Raw genomic sequence first — 22,278 nt, forward strand, 5'->3', positions numbered from 1 at the left:
CTCCCGCACTTCCGCCCTCACCCCTCCTTCCCTCTCTCCTGCACTTCCGCCCTCACCCCTCCTTCCCTCTCTGTCTGTTTGTTCCAGGATGATTCAGGAGGAGAAGGAGACGACTGAACTGAGAGCGGAGGAGATTGAGAGCCGGGTGGGCAGTGGCACACTGGAGGGGCCGCAGTCCGGTCGGTATCGCTCGGCCCCCACCCTCCCGCACTCCGTCACTGCCTCGACCCTCGCCAGTCCCTCGCCCCCGAACAGCGGGCACTCCACCCCGAGGCTGACACCGCACAGTCCCGCCCGAGACTCTGATCGGCTCAGTGTGGGCAATGCTGTAAGTGTTTCTACCAGCTGGTGTGAATAGGGAGGTGGGCAGCCGAGCCTGCGTGTGCCAGGGTTTCAAGACAGTGAAGGCTATGTACTGGGCCAGGAGAGAAGAAACAGGAGCCAGAGTCAGCTATTTACCTTCTTGACCTTGCCCCTCTGTGCAACATGAATGTAGGTTTGCTTGTCACTTGTACATTTTATATCTTTGGTCTTTGAACAGTGTAAAGGCGACACTGGATTCTCAATGTTTTTGTTACAAAGAGTTTCGAAGTACCTCTGCAGACACAAAATTCATGCTGACAACTTGACTTCTAATATCTTCCAACCAGTCTGTTCACTTTGCTCTGAGTACACGCTCAGGCTTAACTCATCAAGCGCAGTGAACATAGATCAGTTATGAGAAACCCAGAACTGTGGACCAGTTCAACACTAGAAATACGGTCATGTGTGCTCTCCCTCTTTAGCTCTATCGTCCTTCGCTATCTCCTTCCCTTTTTTGTTCCTTTAGACTTTGAGACTCGGTTGCAAGGTGGGCATTTGTCGCCTGTCCCTAATTGCCCCTGGAGAAGGTGGTGGTGAGCTGACTTCATGAACCATTGCAGTCCATTTCTTGTAGGGACACCCACAATGCTGATAGGGAGAGAGTTCCAGGATTCTGATCCAGTGACACTGGAGGAACCGAAATATATTTGCACGGTGGCTCAATGGTTAGCCGCTGCTGCCTCACAGCACCAGGGACCCAGGTTCGATTCCAGCCTTGGGCAACTGTCTGTGTGGAGTTTGCACATTCTCCCTGTGTCTGTGTGGGTTTCCTCCCACAGTCCAAAGATGTGCAGGTTAGGTGGATTGGCCATGCTAAATTGCCTGTAGTGTTCAGGGATGTGCAGGTTAGGTGGCTTATAGAGGGACGGGTCTGGGTGGCTCTGAGGGCGGTGTGGATTTGTTGGGCTGAAGGGCCTGTTTCCACACTGTAGGGATTCTATGATTCTAAGTCAGGATGGCATGAGGTTTGGAGAGGATCTTCCAGGTGGTGGGGTTCCCATTTATCTCCATTTCTGGCTCCCTAAAAGTATATGAATCTTCCATCTTGGATATATTGTGGACCGTTAAAGGTTTAGGGTGCAGAATTCCCAACTTTCACAGCTCTTCAAGAGAAGAGAGTACTCCTTATCTCACTCCTAAACAGCAGCCCTTCATCCAGACATTCTAACCCTGTGCATAGGGTAAAATTAATCCCTGGTGAGCTTGAGTCTAGCCATTTTCAATGGGTTTCCTTTAAGTGTGATATTGACTGGTCTGGAGGTATGGGTGGATGAACTGGAACTGTATAGTTGAGTAGAGTACTCCTTCTGAGATTGACATGAGAGAACTCTACAGCCTGGGATCATTCTGTGCCTGGCTTGGAACATTGTGATGTAGAGTCATGACAGCAGAGGAGAAGACCATTCAGCTCATCAGGCCCATTTTGCTGCAACTAGGCTGGGGCTGTTGTACCTCATGTCCAGGCCTGGGACTTTGTTTTTCTTTATTCTTTTGTGGGATGTGAGCGTTTCTGATGACACCAGCATATATTGCCCTTGACCTGAATGGCTTGCTAGGTCATTTCAGAGTCAACCATATTGCCGTGGGTCTGGAGTCACATGTAGGCCAGACCCAGTTGAGGACAGCAGATTTCCTTCCCTGAAGGCCACCTGCTGGGTTTGTGACAAGTCAGTGGTAGTTATCTTGGTTACTGTCGCAGAAATTAGCTTTAAATTTCCGATGATATTAATTGAATTTTTAAACTCTAGCAGTTTTGAGCCCATGTCTCCAGAAGCATTAGCCTGAGCTTGCAATCCCTATTGAGTCAATACTAGAAGATGAAAAAAATAGCAGGGTTATGGGTTGTGAGGGAGGATAGTGGATTAGCCTGGATTGCCATTCGAAAGAGGCAGCACAGAACCGATGGCCTGAATAGCATCCTTCCATGCTGTTCTGAGATTCGGTGAGGCTTAGCATATGTAACAAAGACGTTGTTCAGTTTTCTGAATCTCTGTTCTCGATCAGTTCTCCTGACGAAAGCTTCTCCTCTGCCAGAACTCCCTGAGCCGGGAGGATTCCCGAGAGGACAAGCCCACCATCCAGTGCGAGACGTCCCCCCCTCTGACCCCCCGGGCTGCCCGGTTGGAACGGGTCAGCCAGGCCCTGCAGGCCAGCGCTCTGGAAGACAGTCGGGAGGTCCGCAAGTAAGTGAAAGACTGAAATACAAACGGAAAGGGGCTGGAGGAAGTCAGCTGGCCTGCCAGCGGCTGGGGGTGTGGGAGGGGGAGTGTGGCGGGGGGAGTAGAATTGGAGTTGAGTTGTTGGTCATTGGGGTCCCTTTAAAACTGAAATTCTCCAACATGCCCTGTGCACCAGGGAACCCGATATAACAGCTGCTACTGCAGTAGCTCGCACTCCCCGAATATAAGACAAAAGGAAGGTCTCAACAATCACTGAGGGTGTGATGTTCCATTGAGCTGACGCCAAAGATTTATCTGGCACTGTGTGTTTAAGTCACCATAGTCCCAGAAGGCTTCTAGGGAGGGATAACTGGTGGTGGTTTAGCCTGAGAATCACCACACCTCAGATGAGGGGAGAGATTAAGAAGGATATTCCTTCATGGTTACCTCAGTTGGTGTGGGGATTAGAGTCATAGAGTAATACAGCACGGAGACAGGCCCTTCAGCCCAAACTGGTCCATGCTGGTCATGAGATAGTAGGAACTGCCAATGCTGGAGAATCTGAGATAACAAGGTGTCGAGCTGGATGAACACAGCAGGCCAAGCAGCATCAGAGGAGCAGGAAAGCTGACGTTTCGGGTCTGGAATAACAAGGTGTAGAGCTGGATGAACACAGCAGGCCAAGCAGCATCAGAGGAGCAGGAAGGCTGACGTTTCGGGCCTAGACGAGCAGGAAGGCTGACGTTTCGGGCCTAGACCCTTCTTCATAAGAAGGGTCCAGACCCGAAACGTCAGCTTTCCTGCTCTTCTGATGCTGCTTGGCCTGCTGTGTTTATCTAGCTCTACACCTTGTTATCCTATGCTGATCATGGTACCCACTCAGCCAGTTCCAATTGCTCGCATTTGGTCCATATCCCTCTAAACCCTTCTCATCCATGTACCTATCCAAATGGTTTTTAAATGTTGTTGTTGTACCTGCCTCAACCACTTTCTCCGGCAGCCCATTCCATACACATTCTGAAGAAGTTGCCCCTGAGTTGGACTCACACTGTTGGCATCACTCTGTGTTGCAAACCAGCAGTCCAGCCAACTGAGCTGCCCAACCCTCTAACGGTAGAGTCGCCACAGTCCTACCAGTTTCCAGGGCTGACCTCTCAATTGAGAGGGATGACTGATAACCTGAGGGTCACGATGCCTCAGGCGATGCGATGTTTGGGAAAATAGGAAGCGTTTGTTCTTAATAAAAATGAAAACTGACCTTCAGGTGAAGATGGGCAAGTGGGGAAGGGTTATCCTGAAGTTACAAGCAGCTGTGCCACGTCCATTAGCCAGAAGGATCCAAGTCGGTGGTTGACACAGCGTAAATGACCAGCCTCTGGATATAGGGAATATCAACAACACCTCGGGAATCTTTGTCAGTCAGTCCTTGTTGGAGACAGTTCTTGTCTGGGAGAGTTCTTGTCTGGGAACTGTCTTCTTCAGGTAGAAGATAGCCCAGTAAAGATTGAGACAAAACCCAAGGAAGAGTTCCCTCACACTTCTACTGTCCTTCACAACTTTAATGAGGTTAACATTCTGTGTGCCAACTGCCCTTTCATCCTCTGGTACCAGTGAACCAGCCCCAATTCTCACAGTTGTATTTTTTAATGTCTAATGTACCATATCTAAACTGCTGCTTCTTATTAAACTCAAGAAGCCAGCTGAAGATTCCTTGGGAATGGTTGACTGTGATGATGAAGCCCCGAAATCTCTCCTGTTCAGAATCTAATCTGACTCTTCTTCGGAACTGAAAGGGGAAAGTGACGGGTTTCGTGTTGGAGGAAGAGAGGGAGGGAGGACAGGAAGCAAGAGGGACAGTAGGAAATGGGCCTCAGAGCACAAGGCGAAAGAAATTCTAATGATAGTAGAGAAGAGACATAGATGAGGAGTGAGTTGTTAATGGCAGAAAACAGGCCAACCCTACTGAAAGCAAACCCATGTGAACAAACACTGAAGTGAGGGGTGTAATTACAATAGAGAACATAGTTTGAAGCTGTTGAACTCAGTATTGAGTCCCGAACACTGTAAAGTATCTGAGTAGAAAATGGGGTGATGTTCCTCCAGCTTGTGTTGGGCTTCACTGGAGCGTTGCAGCAGGCCTGGGACAGCAATGTTAATGTGAGGATAAGGTTGCAAGTAAAAAACCGAGTAGACTGGGGCTCTTTGCCTTGGAAGAGAGGAGCAGAAGGGTGACCTGTCAGAGTATTGAAAATTGTGAATGGGATGGTTGCATTTGCGAAGAAGCTGGAGAAGTGTGTGAGCAGGGGATAGGTTGAGTTGAAGATGCGCAGGGGGAGACTCCTGTAAACACCAGAATGAACCAGTTGAGACAAATGGCCTGATTCTGAGCTGTAAGTTCTCTGCAATAAGTATGCTGGAATGATCAATCTCCAAATCCTGTAGTCTCCCAGCTAGTGAATCTGAAGTTATTATGGCTGAGGATTCTATCTCCAGCTAATGCACAGTCCGCTATGACTTTATACCGAGTGTAGGATAACAGACCTGTGATGTGTTACACTGGCTTCTTTACAAAAGAGAGCCACGTTTGCACAGGGCAGATCTGAAGCTTTAGAGACGCAACATCGAACTTGTTTCTGTAGTTCTGTGAGGTAATGCTCTTTGTTTCTTTGCTTAGAAAGGATTGAAACCTCAATGCCGATTTGTCAAAGTCTCCTTTCCACTGTGCCAAGTGTCATGCCCCTGTGTAAATGGGAGATGTGGGGAACCTTTAGCACCTTAACCACCCTGTGTCACAGTGGGCTGAGGGTCTGTTTGCAGCAGAGGTGGAGGTGGGGTGTCGGAGAGAGTTGGGGGGTGGGCGTGCTTCTGCATGCGTTGCCTAAGGCCCCCACAGAACCTCAGTAAGACTCAAACCTTCAGAAGCAGAGGAGAGACAATAAAAACAAAGACCCAACACTTTGGGAAGAAAGTAAAGATAGAATTGCGATTCGATTTATTCGAATCAACCTGCTGTGACATATCTCCCAGAACAGCTGGAACATGAAGCTTCTGACCCAGAGGTAGGGACGCTACCACTGCACCACCAGACTGTCTGGGACTGACCATTACACAGTGCCTTTAACAACCACTGCAGTGACAAAAGAAGTAGTTTTTGAAGTCCAGTCACTGCAGGAAACGTGGCAGCCATTTTGTGGACAGCAAGCTCCCGTGTGATGACGACTGCAATGTTGGTTGAGGGGTAAATATCAGCCAGAGCACCAGGTGGGGAGAGATCGAATTGTTGTGGGGTGTTTCTATGGCTGCTGGGTTGGAGAGCGTGGACCTGACTTAATGGTGTTAGTACAGTGTGGTTCTGTCTGTGTACAGTTGTGATCTTCTTACCTGAGGAGAGATGTTCTGGCGATGGAAGAAGTGCAGTGGAGGTTTGTCAGACAGATTTCTGGACTGATGTATGAAGACGCTGGATCAGTCAGGACTAGACTTTAGAAGAATGAATGGGGATCTCGTAAAAGCCCATAAAAGTTTAAGAGGACTGGACAGCATACATGCAGGAAGGATATTCCCAGTGACCAAGAACATTGAGGATGTTCCTCAGTGACCGAAATGACCTTCCTTTCATTGGGATAGATAATCACAATGGCTGTAATTTGAGTCCAAAACCAGGGCTCACAGTCTAAAGATAGCAGGTAGGCTGTTTAGGACTGAGATGAAGAGAAATATCTTCACCCAGAGAGCGGTGAGCCTGTGGAATTCTCTCTGCGACTGAAAAGCGAGGTCAAAATATTGAATGTTTTCAAGAAGGAGTTAGATATAGTTCTTAAGGCTAAAGGGATCAAAGGGTATGGGGGAGAAAGTAGGAATTGGGGATTGAGTTGGATGATCAGCCATGATCATATTGAAAGGGTAGAGCAGACAGGGGGGGGGGGGCCAAATAGCCTGCTCCTGGCCTGGTTTTCTATGAAAGGGCTGAGTTTGATAATATTTGTGTGGCTCTGTCAGTTTGTCAGGCCTGCAGGATGGTCTTGGGAACAGCAGTAGTAACAGCAGCCAAGACTCCCTCAACAAAGTTCCCAAGAAGAAGAGCATCAAGTCATCCATTGGCCGACTGTTTGGCAAAAAAGAGAAAGGACGAATTGGGCCTGGTGTCCGGGAGCCTTCCTCACAAGGTGGGTTTTATACTCCTGTTGCTCTGTTTGTTTCCACCTTGACTGAATCATGGATTATCATAGATTGTAGAATCCCTACAGTGTGGAAACAGGCCCTTCGGCCCAACACGTCCACACTGGCCCTTGGAGCATCCCACCCGGACCCATCCCCCTATACCCCACCTCATTTCATCGACACACCCCTGGACACTATGGGGTAATTTAGCACGGCCAATCCACCCTAACCCGCACATCTTTGGACTGTGGGAGGAAACCGGAGCACCCGGAGGAAACCCACGCAGACACGGGGAGAATGTGCAAACCCCACACAGACGGTCACCCGAGGGTGGAATCGAACCTGGGTCCCTGGAGCTGTGAGGCAGCGGTGCTAACCACTGAGCCACTGTGCCACCCCCTATTTGTGCATCCTTATCCGGTCTGGTCCACATGTGACTCCAGACTCTGAGAAAGTATTTGACTCTTAACTGCCTTCTGAAATGCCTCGACAAGCCACTTGTTTCGACAGCAATGCCAGCCATCTCACCATGCCCATATCCCAGAAAGAATAAGTAAAAGAATCAACCGCGTTGCTGTTTCACAGATGGACTGCATTTATAGTTCCCCCCCGAGATCGCCCTGGGACCGCCCGTTTTGTTACACCTGTGGCATTTTATAAACGAATTTTCTTGCCAAGCAAACATTGATGCTAACTCACCTCAGGATGTAATGAGTCAGGTGACCAAGAGCTGGGTCAAAAAGAGAGAGAGGTTTTAAACAACGTCTTAAGGGAGGAGACTGTACAGGAGTGGCCATTTTGGAGCTGAAGGCTCAGTCAGTGGGCGGACAGGGGAGGGGGTGTTATAGAGGTTGGAGGATGCCTAACGGGGCAGGATGAACACAGATCTCAACGTGAGGCAGCAGCAAGGGGTAAGGGTCCCAGCGAGGGGAGAAGGAGAAGGGGGAATAAAAACCTGCCAGGACTAGAGGACAGGTCATTGGAGCCCAGCTGTCAAACTAAGCAGAGGGAGACCCAGGCTTTGGGCAAGGGTAAACAGATCAGCACAAATGTGATGCTTCAAATGGTCACCAGTGCTGTAATCTCCTGTGGATTTCTCACTCTGTGAAGCAGCTGGAACTATGTGTTTATTGTGGGATGTGTCTTCTCCAGCCTGGATCAGCCTCTCAGTTGCTGAACAGAGAGTGGAACAGCCTGGGTGTGCGCTAGTGCCCAGCAGCTGAGTGGTGTGTATGTGTGTGTCTGTGGATTTAAAGGTAGCTCTGTATACTCCAGGCGCAGGAGGCTAATGCATTGTGTTTTGCCCCTTCCTCAGCCGGAACGCCAGACACAGAGACGTCCTCTCAGGACCCCCTAGGACTCTCAAAATTGGGTGGGCCAGTGGACAAGGACCGAAGAAATAAGAAAAAGTAAGTGACTCGTACTGGTGGGAAATTTGGATTCCTTTTGTACACTCGTACTGGTGCAGTCTGGTGCATAGGGACCCGGTCTGTGGGCACTATGACTCCAGGAGTGTTGTACTCCAGTTCCTGGTTTCTCTCAGCGACTGGCAGCATGTGTAAATCAGCGACGTTAAGCCTTTGATTCTCCAGTTTGTAATTCTTGCGCTCGTCAGCATTTCTATTCCAATTTGTGAGACAGTATCCTTTGAAAATGAATTTGTGACCATTCCACTGCATTAAAATACACTTTTGTGTTTGTTTCGGTACATTGATTACAGACCCTCCCCCTTCTCTCTCCTCTGTCCTGTGCTAAATGGTTGAGTTTAGTACTATCATGAAACCTGCTCATAATGTCACATTTCGTCATTGTTAAATGCTGAGGTTCAGGCAAAATGTCCATGAAGCTTTGACTGATAAAAATCACCCTTTTTTCGCATTCCTATGTTTGATCCAGAACTCAGTGACCCATCCCTAGCCCAGACTGAGATTTAATTAATTTACTTTCAAGAATGCCTGTTCTCAGTCAGCAGCTCACACATGCCACTAAGTCAGAAGCTAGTGGGTTATCAGCAGGCAGAGATGCTGGCACAATCCACACTGTAGAGATTCTGTGATTCTACAAAAATGCTAATGTCACTGGACTAATAATCAGATTCACAGGTCGGGGAAATGGGTTCAGTCCCCATCATAGCAGCTGTAGAATTTAAATTTAATTAATAAATTTGGCAAATAAAGCTAATCTCAATGATAGGGACTGTGACAACAATCATCAGTTGTTGTTAGTATCATTTTGGTTCACTAATGCCCCTTTAGCTGGCCCAGTCTACATGTGACTCCAGGCTCTCAGCAATGGGGTTGTCCCCCTTTAATTGCTTTCTGAATTGGCCTTGCGTTGCCCAGTTTGTAGGCATTTAGGGACAGGCAAAAAATGTTGGCCTTGCCAGTGATGCCCACAGCCCAGGACAGAATAAAAGAAAGAAAAGCCCTCCCGCTCCAGAGACTTGAGCACAATAATTCGGGAGCGCCCACTGCCATGCATGCCACCCTTTCATAGTGCCAAACCCGGCTCCAAACTGTCCTCTCAGTCTGACGTAAGAGATTTGCAGTCACTATTTTGAAGAAGTACCAGTGATTCCAAGATTTCTTCCTCCTCCCCCTACCAAGATAAACACGGATAACTATTGCCTTAACACATGCCACAGGTGAATATTTAAATTTTCAAAATATAGAGTTGCAGTGGAGCTCCACATGTCAAACCAAAGTTGATTAATTCCCGTTTATGGGCAAATTTTCCCAAAAACAATAGTGAAGGCTCTGTTATCAGAGGACCACATCAAAGCCAATCAAATAGAAGAAGGAGGACCATGTGAAACAGAAATGCTAGCACAGGGCAGCTGGGCTGAATGGCCTATTTCTGCATAGCTCTGTTTTGGATGCACTCTCGGTAAAGGAAGAAATTTTTTTTTTCTCTTCCAGGCACGAACTGTTGGAGGAGGCGTGTCGTCAGGGTCTTCCATTTGCTTCTTGGGATGGTCCCACTGTCGTAGCATGGCTGGAGGTGAAAGCATGGCATTAGCTTTGTCCATTCCCCAAGAGTAGGGGAGGGCTGAGGATAGGAACTGAGCACTCAGCGTTTGAAAGGAACCTCATTCAGCGCACCATCCATCCTGCTCCGTTTGTCTTTAAATCATAGAGTCATCAAGCTGTACTGCATAGAAACAGACACTTTGGTCTAACTCATCCATGCCAACCAAATATCCTGAATTAATCTAATCATATTTGCCAATATTTGGCCCATATCCCTATAAACACTTCCTATTCATGTCCAGATGCCTTTTAAATGTTGTAATTGTACCAGCCTCCTCCACTTCCTCTGGCAGCTCCTTCCATACACACACCACCCTCCGAGTGAAAAAGATGCCCCTTAGATCTCTTTTAAGCCATTCCCCTCTCACCTTAAACCTATGCCCTCTCGTTTTGGATTCCCCTGCCCTGGGGAAAAGACCTTGGCTATTCACCTTATCCATGCACCTCATGATTTTATAAACCTCTATAAGGTCACCCCTCAGCCTCCGACGCTCCAAAGAAAATAGCCCTAGCCTATTCAGCCTCTCCCTATAGCTCAAACCCTCCCAACTCTGGCATCATCCTTGTAAATCTTTTCTGAGCCCTTTCAAGTTTCACAACATCTTTCCTGTACCAGGGAGACCAGAATTGAATGCAGTATTCCAAAGGGGGCCTAACCAGTATCCTGTACAGCGGCAACATGACCACCCCCCAACTCCTGTACTCAATGCACTGAGCGATAAAGGCAAGCCGACTAAATGCCTTCTTCACCATCCTGTCTATATGTGACTCCTCTTTCAAGGAGCTATGAACCTACACTCCAAGGTCTCTTTGTTCAGCAACACTCCCCAGGACCTTACCATTAAGTCTTTGCCTTTCCAAAGTGCAGCAATTATCTAAATCCAACTCCATCTGCCACTCCTTGGCCGTTCAGCCCATCTAATCAAGATCCTGTTGCACTCTGAGGTAACCTTCTTCACTGTCCACTACGCTTCCAATTTTGGTGACATCTGCAAACTCACTAACCGGGGTTCAGGGTTCATTGTAGGGAGGTGAGTGTCACTGACAAGCCCTTTGTTTATTCTCATCCCTAATTGCCCCGGGAAGGTGGTGGTGAATTGCCTTGCAGACCAGCCTGGTGAAGACACTGCACCAGCGCCACTGATGGGGTTTGGGATGTTGATTGCGTGACAATGAAATAACAGCAAGTCATGTCCTAGTCGGAATGCTGGTGAATTCCCAATTCATTTAAGCCAGGAGGAGGTCATTCAGCCCTTTGACCTGCGCTAATCCAATTAGACCATTGCTGATCTTTATCATAGACTCCCTACAGTGTGGAAACAGGCCCTTTGGGCCAACAAGCCCACTCTGACCCTCAGAGCATCCCACCCAGACCCAGCCCCCTATTACCCACCTAATCTACACATCCCTGAAATTCTAGGGGCAATTTCCCATGGCCAATCCACCTAGCCTGCACATCTTTGAACTGTGGGAGGAAACCCCCGGAGCCCCCGGAGAAAACCCACGCAGACACAGGGAGAATGTGCAAACTCCACACAGACAGTCACCCGAAATCGAACCTGGATCCCTGGTGCTGTGAGGCAACAGTGCTAACCACTGAGCCACCACGCCACCCCAATTTAATTCCCTTTTGACTCTGAAACCCCTTGTACGTTGCCTGACAAAAATCTATCAGTCTGTGTTTGGACATTCTCAGTTGAATTTGAGTCTCAGCACCTGTTTTGGGGAGAATTCTAGGTTTTTCTTCATGTGAAGATGTACTTTGATCCTGAACAGCCTGACTCTGATTTACAAGACCCTTGATAGTCAAAATGATGACGTATGTCATTTTAAAAAAAATAGTGGAAGTGAAGTCACCGGCATGCGAGAGGGCTGCTGTTTCATTACAGAGAGGTGACTGGTGATGGTTTAATCTGAGGGTCAGTATGGCTCAGGTGAGGAGACAGGTTGAAAAGGAGAGACTTGAAAGGACGTTTCTTCTTGTGGTTGAGTTCAGAACTGGGAGGTACTGTTCTAAAAGGGCAATCCCGAAGTTTTAAACTTAGAGCAAGAAGGGGCCTGAAGCCTGTGGTGGTGGGATTGTCCATAAACAGTTTGTGTAAGCTAGTGCTTTATTGAAAGTGTTTCACTCTGTCTCCCTAGCTGTGGGTCGGGATGCCCGCGTGGTATGTGGCAGCTTGTCGCGCCAATGTGAAGAGTGGAGCCATCATGTCAGCTTTGTCCGACACTGAGATCCAACGCGAGATTGGAATCAGCAACCCCCTGCACCGATTGAAGCTGCGATTGGCCATCCAGGAGATGGTGTCACTAACCAGCCCATCGGCACCCACCATCTCTCGAATGGTAATGGGATTTCATTGGCATCATCTATCGCTCCTAAAGTCCCAGAGACTAAGGGAGTGGGAGCAGGGAATGCACAAGTGCTCCTCGGGAAAGTGTGCTTTGCATCGTTCCCGATTGTTATCTGCAGTTGTGCTGCTCTGGCCCTTGCACGGAGAACTAACTGTGGATTGAGGAAAGGCCATTCAGTCCATTATTGCCCCTCCTGGTTCAATATCATAGTCTTCCCAATGCCCTTCCTTTACATCCCATTGATCCTCTGCTTTGATTAATGTTTAATACCTGCTGTTACCCCCTCACTCTCTGCCCCCAAACTCTCTCTTTGCCCCTATCTCTGTCACTGGTCTTCTATGTCACCCTGGCCTTTCTTTCTTTTCTCATTTTTTTCTCTGTCTCTCTTTATTTCTTACATTCCTTATTTATGTCTTTCTTTGCTTCTTTCTTTCCTACTTTTTCTTTCTCTCTCTTTTTCTCTCTTCTTTTTCTCCCTCTTTCTTTCTTTCTCTCAGCATAGTTTAAAAAGCAGTGAATAAGGATATGGCTTTAGAGAGAGGTTTATATGTACACCTCAGCCGATCGATATTGTGAAATTTCTGAAGCTCTGTCTCTGTTTTTCCCTCTGTCTCGGTTGTCCCCTTCTCTGACCTTTGACCTGACTGGGCATCCCTGGATCCTGTGACCAGAACACGGGCAACGTGTGGGTAACACATGAGGAAATGGAAACCCTGACGACATCAACAAAGACGGTGCGTTGCTAACATCTCAATATTTCTGTTTCCCATTGAGGATGTCACTGAGTGCTAAGTGAAGAACCATTTGTTCCATGGGGACGTGGAACCAGGGAGTCTGTTCACAACAGCGCAAGAATTAGGAGCAGGAGTTGGCCTCCAATAAAATCATAGCTGATCTGATCATGGTCTCAACTCCATTTTCCTTCCCCTGCTTCCCAAAAACCTCGACTCCTGTGTTGATAGGAAATCTCTCTAACTTGGAATAGATTCATTGATTCAAGCTCCACCTGTCTCTGAGGAGGAGAACTCACAGATTAACCACCCTCTGAGAGGTTCTTGTCTCGGCCTCATTAACGATCTGGATGAAGGAACTGAGGACATTGTTGCTAAGTTTGCAGATGACACAAAGCTAGGTGGAGGGGCAGGTAGTGTTGAGGAAGCGGGGAGGCTGCAGAAGGACTTGGTCAGGCTATTAGAGCGGGCAAAGAGGTGGCAGATGGAATAGAGTGTGGGAAAGTGTGAGGTTGTGCACTTCAGAAGAAAGAATAGAGGCGTACATAATATTTCTGCCAACCAGGTGGCTAGAGTTGTTAAGAAGGCATATGGTGTGTTAGCTTTCATTAATAGAGGGATTGAGTTCAGGAGCCGTGAAGTTATGCTCCAGCTATACAAAAGCCTGGTTCGACCACATCTGGAGCATTGTGTCCAGTTCTGGTCGCCTCATTACAGGAAAGATGTGGAAGTGTTGGAAAAGGTGCAGAGGAGATTTACCAGGATGTTGCCTGGACTGGAGGGAAGGTCTTATGAGGAAAGTTTGAGAGAGCCAGGGCTTTTCTCTTTAGAACGACAAAGGATGAGAGGTGACTTGATAAAGGTGTTCAAAATGATCAGAGGTATAGATAGAGTGGATAGCCTGAGACTTTTTCCTAGGGTGGAGGTAGCTATTATGAGGGGCGTAGTTTTAAAGTGAGTGGAGGTAGATAGAGGGGAGACGTCAGAGGTAGGTTCTTTACTCAGAGAATGGTCAGGGCGTGGAATGAATTGCCGGAGAGGGTAGTGGAGTCGGCCTCATTAGGGGCGTTTAAGCGGCTATTAGATAGGCATATGGATGATAGTATAAGGTAGGGGTGGAGGTTAGATAGACCTTAGGTTTAGGGTAAAAGTTCGGCACAACATCATGGGCCTGTACTGTGCTGTACTGTTCTATGTTCTATGGTTTATGTTCTATGTTCTATGTTCTAAATGGGGAAAGGCTTCAGAAATCTGAAGCACAAAGGGACTTGGGGGTCCTAGTTCAGTATTCTCTAAAGGTTACCATGCAGGTTCAGTTGGCAGTTAGGAAGGCAAATGCTATGGTGGCATTCATTAAAAGAGGGCTAGGATACAAGAGCAGAGATGTACTACTGAGGCTGTATAAGCATTGGTCAGATTACATTTGGAATATTGTGAGCAGTCTTGGGTCCTGTCTCTAAGAAAGGATGTGCTGGCATTGGAGGAGTGGTCCAGAGGAGGTTTACAAGAATGATCCCTGGGATGAAGGGCTTGTCATAAGAGGAGCGGTTGAGGACTCTGTACTTGATTGAGTTTAAAAGGATGAGGGAATCTGATTGAAACTTGGAGAATACTGAGAGCCCTGGATAGAGTGGACGTGAAAAAGATGTTTCCATTAGTAAGAGAGACTAGGACCCGAGGGCACAGCATTAAAGTGAAGGGACAACCCTTTAGAACTGAGATGAGGAGAAATTAATCAGCCAGACGGTGGTGTTTCTGTGAAACTCATTGCCACAGTGGGCTGTGGAGGCCAAGCCATTAAGCATCTTTAAGACAGAGTTAGATAGGTTCGTGATTGGTAAGGGGACCAAAGGTTACAGGGAGAAAGCAGGAGAATGGATTTAAGAAGGTTATCAGCTAGGCTGAAATGGTAGAGCAGAGCTGTTGTGCTGAATGGGCCTAATTCTGCTCCTGTATCTTTTGATCTTAAATGAGAGACCCCTCATTTTTAAACTGTGTTCCCTAGATCTAGACTGCTGCCCCCTGTCCTCACCAAAGGGAAATACCCAGCACCCAGTGGGTCAAAGACCTTTCATGGTCTTGTGTTTCAATAAGATCGCCTCCCGTTTTTCTAGAACCATACAAAATAGACTGAGCCTCTTCAACCTTTCCTCCTAAGATGTTTCACAAAAGTGTTACAGCACAGAGGAGGCCATTCAGTCCATCTGGTCAGCTCTTCAAGTGAGCATCATTGTCAAGTGCTGGTCTCCTGGTTTCTCCCTATATCATTTCACGTTGCTTCTATCCAAATGATCATCCAATACTCTCTTGAACTTTGGCAGACCCTCCCCTCTCAGCGGTACTTTTTAATTTGAATTGATTATTTGTTCCGGCTGTTGCGACTTTTACCATGACCCAGATGAATTTGAACATGTTTTGACACTATGAGGAGGAGTCAGTTCCATCTGACAAGCACTGCACTCAGTTGCTTTCAGGGTTCAGAAGTATTTCATTTCAGTGTGTTTCAGTTCAGTGGGAATAAATCTAAATTGTAGTTGTGTTTGAGATGTACCCCGAAAGGACAATTCTAATATCGCTGTGTTGCGGTGGCTAATTCACGAGTGGACATCTGGCTCCTCGGGAGCCAGGCTTTGCCTTCTGATGATGAAAATTTGTCCATTAGACTCCTGGTGCCTTTTCCATGGCAGTGTTTGACCAATCAGAGTGAAGTTAGCAACTAATCAGTCCCCTTTCCTCATTATAAGTTGTTGTTCCCTTTAGAAATTTTTTGTTATTCTTGCGATTGTGTCCTGATGTGTGCAAGACTTGGACTGCATGTCTCCTTTTTTTAGCAGTTTGTCTGTTTCTGTTGCTTCTCTGGCATTCAGTCGTGCCCCCTGTGATGCTTTCCACTTAGTAAGAGAGTAATGATTTGGGCAGAAGCACGTAAGCCCATTGTGATTAATATTCACTGTTTTATTGCTTCCCTCCCTGTGATCTGGGAACTAATAATCCTGTCTCTCCTTTACTAACAGAAATTCGTGCAGTTCCTTTTTTCTCAATTAAAGTCTGTGACAGACTCTGTTCTCCCTCCGTCTCTCGTAAACTGTCCCACATTCATACTTCAAGAAAACATTGCCTCATGGCCTGTTTTTCCAGTGAAACCTTTATGCTTGGAGCTTTACTTCTCGAAGACTGTACCAAACAAGGAAAAATAAATTCCAGGATTGGAACTCCTGAAACCCACATGAGAAACCTAAGCCCCTCTGTTGAGTAAAGTTTTAAAATAATTTGTGATTCTCTCTGGGGTGAAAATCAACTGTAGTCTTCAGGTAAATTAGAATTGGAGGCTGAGGATAATTAGACCAAGATTAAAATCTGATGTGCTGTCCCTATTTTTGCGTATTTCATCTTAAGTCGTATGTGCACATTTAGAATAGCAGTTACATTTGCAAACATGTCATGCTGTAATTATGACCTCCAGCCAGTTGGGACGTGTTGTTCAGTGTTTCAGTCCACTTACTGATGACAGTATTATTTCACAGTTGCCAAGATTGCATGGTTAATTTCCAGAAGAATACAGAAGCTTATAATGGAAGGAAGGTTTTTTGTTGTTCTGAAGTTATGGTAGATTATTTTATGACAAGTAAAAGACAATTTCCTGGCTGCTGAATGGAAACGTTGTGAGCCGTGCTGTACCTTGCTCATGCTGCTTTTTAAGAGGGCAGCTTCATAGTGTCACTCCAGGGCAAGGGATCATTGGAACCCATATAGTTCACTGTCGGAGGAAAGGGAGGTGGTATTCATAACTACCTGCAGCCTTCCTTTGTGTCTCAAACCCCTGTGGTTCAGTGGGTAGTACTCCCACCTCGGAATCATCAATTTCTGGGTTCATAACACACTCCAGGTCTTAAGCACCAAAATCCATCTTCACAGCCCAGCCCCAGTACTAAGAGAGTGCCGTGCTGCTGTAGGTGCTGGCTTTTGGGTGAGCCAAGGTCTGCTCTACCAGCTCAGGTGGATGGAAATGAACGCACGGTGTTCTTTCAAAGAACAGGAGGGGACTTCTCCCCAGTGTCCTGGCTGACAATTTATTCCTCAAACCGCATCTCGCATGAGAAAAACAGGATTCTCTGGTCTTTGTCGCATTCCTATAAATTCCTGCAGCATCAGAAGGACTCTCCTTCTCAATCTCTCCCCTCACCAGAGAAGTGGTGACCCTCAGGTTAAACAAGCACTTAATATAGATGTCTCTCTGTCGAATGAGAGAGCAGCCCTATGGCCTGGTAGGGCTCCGGCAACTTATCGCATTTGTGGGATTTTGCTGTGTGCAGATTGGCTACATCACAACGGTGACCACACTTTGAAAATTGGCTGAAAAGTACCTTGATAACAAGGTGTGGAGCTGGAGGAACACAGCAGGCCAGGCAGCATCAGAGGAGCAGGAAAGCTGACGTTTCGGGTCCGAAACTCCACACCAGCTCCACACCTTGTTATCTCAGACTCCAGCTTCGGCAGTTCCTACTATCTCTGAAGAGTACCTTGGGTGCTTCAGAGGTTCACAATAAAGAGATTTTTAAATAAATGCAAGCCCATTTGCTGATGTGGTGTGTAAAAAAAGCACCCAGCATCTCAACTTGAGATCGACAACGCCACACTGACATCATCCCAAAAGCAGGTAAATACCAACCTGAACAACCTTGGCTCCATGTGTTATGTAATCCTGGCCGGAGACTCCCACAGATGCTGATGACAGACGTAAGGGAGTATCAGAAAGACCATGGAAGCCTGATGGTGCGTGTCCTGACCTCGAGCAGATACGGAGATTGCTGGAGAAACTTGGGGTCTGGCAGCATCTGTGGTGAGAGAAACAGAGTCTAACATTCCGAGTCCAGTGAGACTGTTGTTCAGAACCGTTCCAAAGTGCAGGCATTTTGGACTTGAAATGTTAACTCTCCACAGATGCTGCCAGACCTGCGGAGTTAATTTGCGTATTGAATCATTGATCTGGGCCTGTTTAGCATCTTACAAACACAAATCAGTTGATGTCTCCCACCTCCCTCGCCCTGTCATGCAAAAACGTAAACAGTAGGAGGAGCTGTAAGGCTGCTCGGCGCGTCAAGTCTGCTGCAACATTCAGTCAGATCGCATCTTCCCCCTCAATCCTACTCCCCCTCCAGATCCCCGTGCCCTGTAACCCGCTCGGTTACACTTTCGCCTTTGGAATGTAGCACTAATGTTCATGCTAACACTGTACTAACTGTTTTCTTGCATCCTTTCGTTTCCTGCCTCACTAACCTTTAACCTCTCCGATGGTAGGAGGCTAAAGAAATCAGCTGGGACCAGGTAATCTCCAGTTTTCTTTTTAAGCGGTCAGTTTAAATCTAGTTTAAGGTGTCGTGGTTTTTGGAGGGGGTGCAGCTGGCTTGGTTGGCGAGAGTGCAGTGCACAGCAGAATGGGTTCATGTCCGCTGATGGCGGGGATTCAGTCTTGAGGGGCCATCCTGCCTCCTCACCTTAACTCGAGAGTGGCCTCATGGTGTAACTGGAGACTAACATTCTTCAGACGATGAGGATGCAACGCAGAGAGAGATTGGAACTGGGGGAAACATCATCTTTAATACACTGGGGAGGTGGATGAGGGAATCATGTTGCTGTGGGCCTCTTGCTGCAAGTGTTTTCTTTTAGAAAAAAAATACATTGTTGCTGTGGGAAAGGGGCCACATTTTTTGCCTATCCCTGACTGCTCTGGAGAGTAGTGAAGGGTCAGTCACGTTGCCCTGGGACTGGAATCGCTGGGGTTAAGGCAAAACAAGGCCAGCTAGTTTTTACCCTAAAGGACCTTAGCAAACCCAACGGGGATTTTATGATAATCTTGGGGCCACGGATTACTGAGCCTAATAGCTCCCAATTCCAAATTGCATTGTTTAAATTCATGAACTTGTTTGAATTTAAATTGCCCCAGTTGCTGTGGTGGGATTTGCATGAGCTTGGCCCTTGTGTTTACTTGGTCCAGTGATATTACCCCTACGTCACACTGGTCTCCATCAGGGTGCCCAGCTGGCCCCCATATCACTGAGCACTGCTGAAGGCTGCAACCCATTGCCGATGGAGCCTCCAGTGACAAAACTTTGATACGTTTCGGTGAGGGAAGGCCTGGGAGAAATACCACCATAGGGGCAATTAAATACAATGCTGCTGGTGTGTGTCTGTGTTGAATTCAGAAAGGCGCCTTTGAAGCCTCTCAGGATGCCTTACTGTGTTGTAAGTGCAATATAGATGGAGGTTATCAATTCACTTAAGGGCATTCTACAGCGGGTTTGTTCAGGATACCTTTGGCATTATGTTACCTTTGACCCTGAGCAAACACTTTGACCTACCTACGGGTGTCAGTGAATCTGTGACCACCCTCGGTGAGTTTGCGAGAAGCACCTTCCTTCAAATGTGAAGCTTATTGTCTCTGGGGGCTGCTTTAATTCTGGAGTATTGATCCTTTCAGATCTTGGCGTATGGCGACATGAACCACGAGTGGGTGGGGAACGATTGGCTACCCAGTCTCGGACTTCCGCAGTATCGGAGTTACTTCATGGAATCACTGGTCGATGCCCGCATGTTGGACCATCTGACCAAGAAGGAACTTCGAGGCCAACTGAAGATGGTCGACAGTTTTCACAGGTATGGTCTCCCTGCAGCCCCTCAGTTGGCGTTCTCCAGTACTATATAAACAGCTGTCACTGGGCACTGCCTTAAAACTGACACATAGTGCAGACCCTCATGTGGATACCGGCCCAAGGACTAGCCTATCTCTGGCTCTTAGGGCAGCATGGTGGCTCTGTGGTTAGCACTGCTGTCTTGCAGCGCCAGGGACCTGGGTTCGATTCCACCCTCGGATGACTGTCTGTGTGGAGTTTGCACATTCTCCTCCTATCTGTGTGGGTTTCCTCCGGGTGCTCCAGTCTCCTCCCACAGTCCAAAGATGTGCAGGTTAGGTGGGTTGGCTATGTTAAATTGCCCATAGTGTTCAGGGATGTGTAGGTTAGGTGGGTCATAGGGGGATGAGTCTGGGTGGGATGCTCTGAGGGTCGGTGTGGACTTGTTGGGCCAAAGGGCCTGTTTCCACACTGTAGAGATTCTATGATATACTGATTCCCGGTTTTTTGGTGAGGTATGAAACTGGACACTAATTTTGTTCTGATACTGGGTTTAACCACAGAATGCCATTTCCAACCTCGCAACCCAGTTACCCAGCAGCCTCCCTTTACAAGTGCTTTGGGTACACAATTAATGCCTTCTGCTTCTGTATCTTAACGATATAATGAACATGCCATTAACATGGCCATTCTGAAGATGGGTCACTGGACCCAAAATGTTGATTCTGATTTCTCTCCATAAATGCTGCCAGACCTGCTGAGTTTTTCCAGCAATTTCTATTCCTGATTTCCAGCATCCACAGTTCTTTAGTTTTTGTTTTGTTTAATGGCGTTAACATATCAGGCTCCACCATCAATAACCAACATTACTAAAGCTGATGGACTCCTTGCTGGTTTTGGAATCTTGCTGTGCACAGTTTTCCCTGCAGCAACGGTGGGCGACACTTCAGAACTACCTCGCTGGTTGCAAAGGTTTTATAGGAAGGGAGGAGTGGGGAAAGGCGCTATATAATTGCAGATTCCATTATAAGACACCGCAGTTCCACAGTTTGTGCTCGTTGTGTATGGGTCGCCCCGTTTGTGTGATGTGGATGCCTCTGTGTTGCAGAATCAGTCTCCACTATGGCATCATGTGTCTGAAGCGGCTGAACTACAACAAGAAGGAGCTGGAGAGCAAGCGGGAGGGGAGTCTCATTCAGCTGAAAGGTGAGTGTGTCGCTGGTGTCACTGCGTGAAATGCACTGGCTGAGGTTAACCAGCTCGAGGACAGGCGTTCAGCAGAACCTCATCTCTTGACAAGATGGTACCGCTTGCCAAAGGCAAAGAGAGAGGAGATGGTGCTGAGAAAAGACCTTAAGAGCTAGGAGCAGGCCATTCAGCCCCTTGAGCCTGCTCTGCCATTCAGTACAATCATGGCTGATCTCATCTCAAGCTCAACTCCACTTCCCTACCCACTAAACATAACCCTTTAACCCCTTACTAATAAACCTGTCGATCTCCTCCTTAAATTTACTCAATGTCCCAGAATCCACCACACTCTGGGGGAGTGAATTCCACAGATTCATGACCCTTTGAGAGAAGCCATTCCTCCTTATCTCTGTTTTAGATCTGCCGCCCCTAACCCTAACACTGCTATTATGAGGGGGCATAGTTTTAAGTGAGTGGAGGTAGATATAGGGGAGACGTCAGAGGTAGGTTCTTTACTCAGAGTGGTAGGAGCGTGGAATGCATTGCCGGAGAGGGTAGTGGAGTCGGCCTCATTAGGGGCATTTAAGCGGCAATTAGATAGGCATATGGATGATAGTATAAGGTAGAGGTGGAGGTTAGATAGAACTTAGGATTAGGATAAAAGTTCGGCACAACATCGTGGGCCGAAGGGCCTGTACTGTGCTGTACTGTTCTATGTTCTATGTTCTAACACTGTGACCTCTCGTTCTAGATTGCGGGACATGGGGAAACATCCCCTCTACGTCTGCTTTGCCATCTTATATCTCTCAATTAGATTGCTTCTCATTCTCCTCAGCTCAAGGGAGCATAGGCCTAAACTGCTCAATCTTTCCTCATCAGACAAACCAATTATCTCTGGGATTAATCTGGTAAATCTTCTCTGAACTGCCTCCAACACAATTACATCCTTTTGTAAAGTAGGGGAAATGTATGTATACTCCATGTACAGTGGATTAAAAAGACCTATGTCTCGACACATTTCTTATCAAGTTTTGTTTTGTTATAAATAAAATATAAAGCACAGAACTGGGCCATTCGGTTCAGGAGTTTTTGATCCTCATTAGTCTAATACAATCTCTGTCCTTCTCACTCGACCTGCATAACTGTGAATATTTTCCCTTGTTTATCTAAACATCCACTTTAACGCATCGATACTATTCACCTCAGCTACTCCCTCACACTCACACACTCGTTACGCCCTGGGTAAAGAAGTTGCTCCAGAATTTAAATTAAAAAACGAAAAATGAAAGAACTGCGGTTGCGGTAAATCAGGAAACAAAAAACAGAAATTGCTGGAAAAGCTCAGCAAGTCTGGCAGCACCTGTGAAGAAAAAACAGAGTTAACGTTTCGGACCCGAAACGTTAACTCTGTTTTTTCCTTCACAGATGCTGTCAGACCTGCTGAGCTTTTCCTGCAATTTCTGTTTTATTTGCTCCAGAATTTGCCTATTGGATTTATTTTTCTTTAATCTGTAATTGGCTGTGGTGTCACTGGCAAGGTCAGTATTTGTTGACTGTCCCTAATTGTTCTTGAACTGCGGAATATATGACCATGAGTTGGCTGTTCAGCCCATCCACCCTTCCTGGCCATTCACTATGATCATGGCTGATCAAATGCCTTTCAGTG

At 47.1% G+C, this 22,278-nt stretch overlaps 1 protein-coding gene across 1 annotated transcript in view; it reads left to right on the forward strand.

Moving 5' to 3' along the window:
• LOC109915634 (liprin-alpha-3) overlaps positions 1-21,627 on the forward strand; it is a 108,085-nt gene extending 86,458 nt beyond the window's left edge. The window contains exons 14-23 of the mRNA XM_048617665.1: positions 88-328; positions 2,398-2,546; positions 6,522-6,688; positions 7,999-8,092; positions 9,602-9,683; positions 11,855-12,055; positions 12,736-12,798; positions 19,274-19,449; positions 20,533-20,630; positions 21,364-21,627. Coding sequence (XP_048473622.1) covers positions 88-328; positions 2,398-2,546; positions 6,522-6,688; positions 7,999-8,092; positions 9,602-9,683; positions 11,855-12,055; positions 12,736-12,798; positions 19,274-19,449; positions 20,533-20,630; positions 21,364-21,524 — 1,432 coding nt within the window. The 3' untranslated portion in view covers positions 21,525-21,627. The remainder of the gene's footprint in view (positions 1-87; positions 329-2,397; positions 2,547-6,521; positions 6,689-7,998; positions 8,093-9,601; positions 9,684-11,854; positions 12,056-12,735; positions 12,799-19,273; positions 19,450-20,532; positions 20,631-21,363) is intronic.
• The last annotated feature ends 651 nt before the right edge of the window (positions 21,628-22,278 follow it).

The sequence above is a fragment of the Rhincodon typus genome, chromosome 37 (assembly GCF_021869965.1).
Source record: "Rhincodon typus isolate 14 chromosome 37, sRhiTyp1.1, whole genome shotgun sequence".
In the NCBI taxonomy this organism is placed as follows: Eukaryota; Metazoa; Chordata; class Chondrichthyes; order Orectolobiformes; family Rhincodontidae; genus Rhincodon; species Rhincodon typus.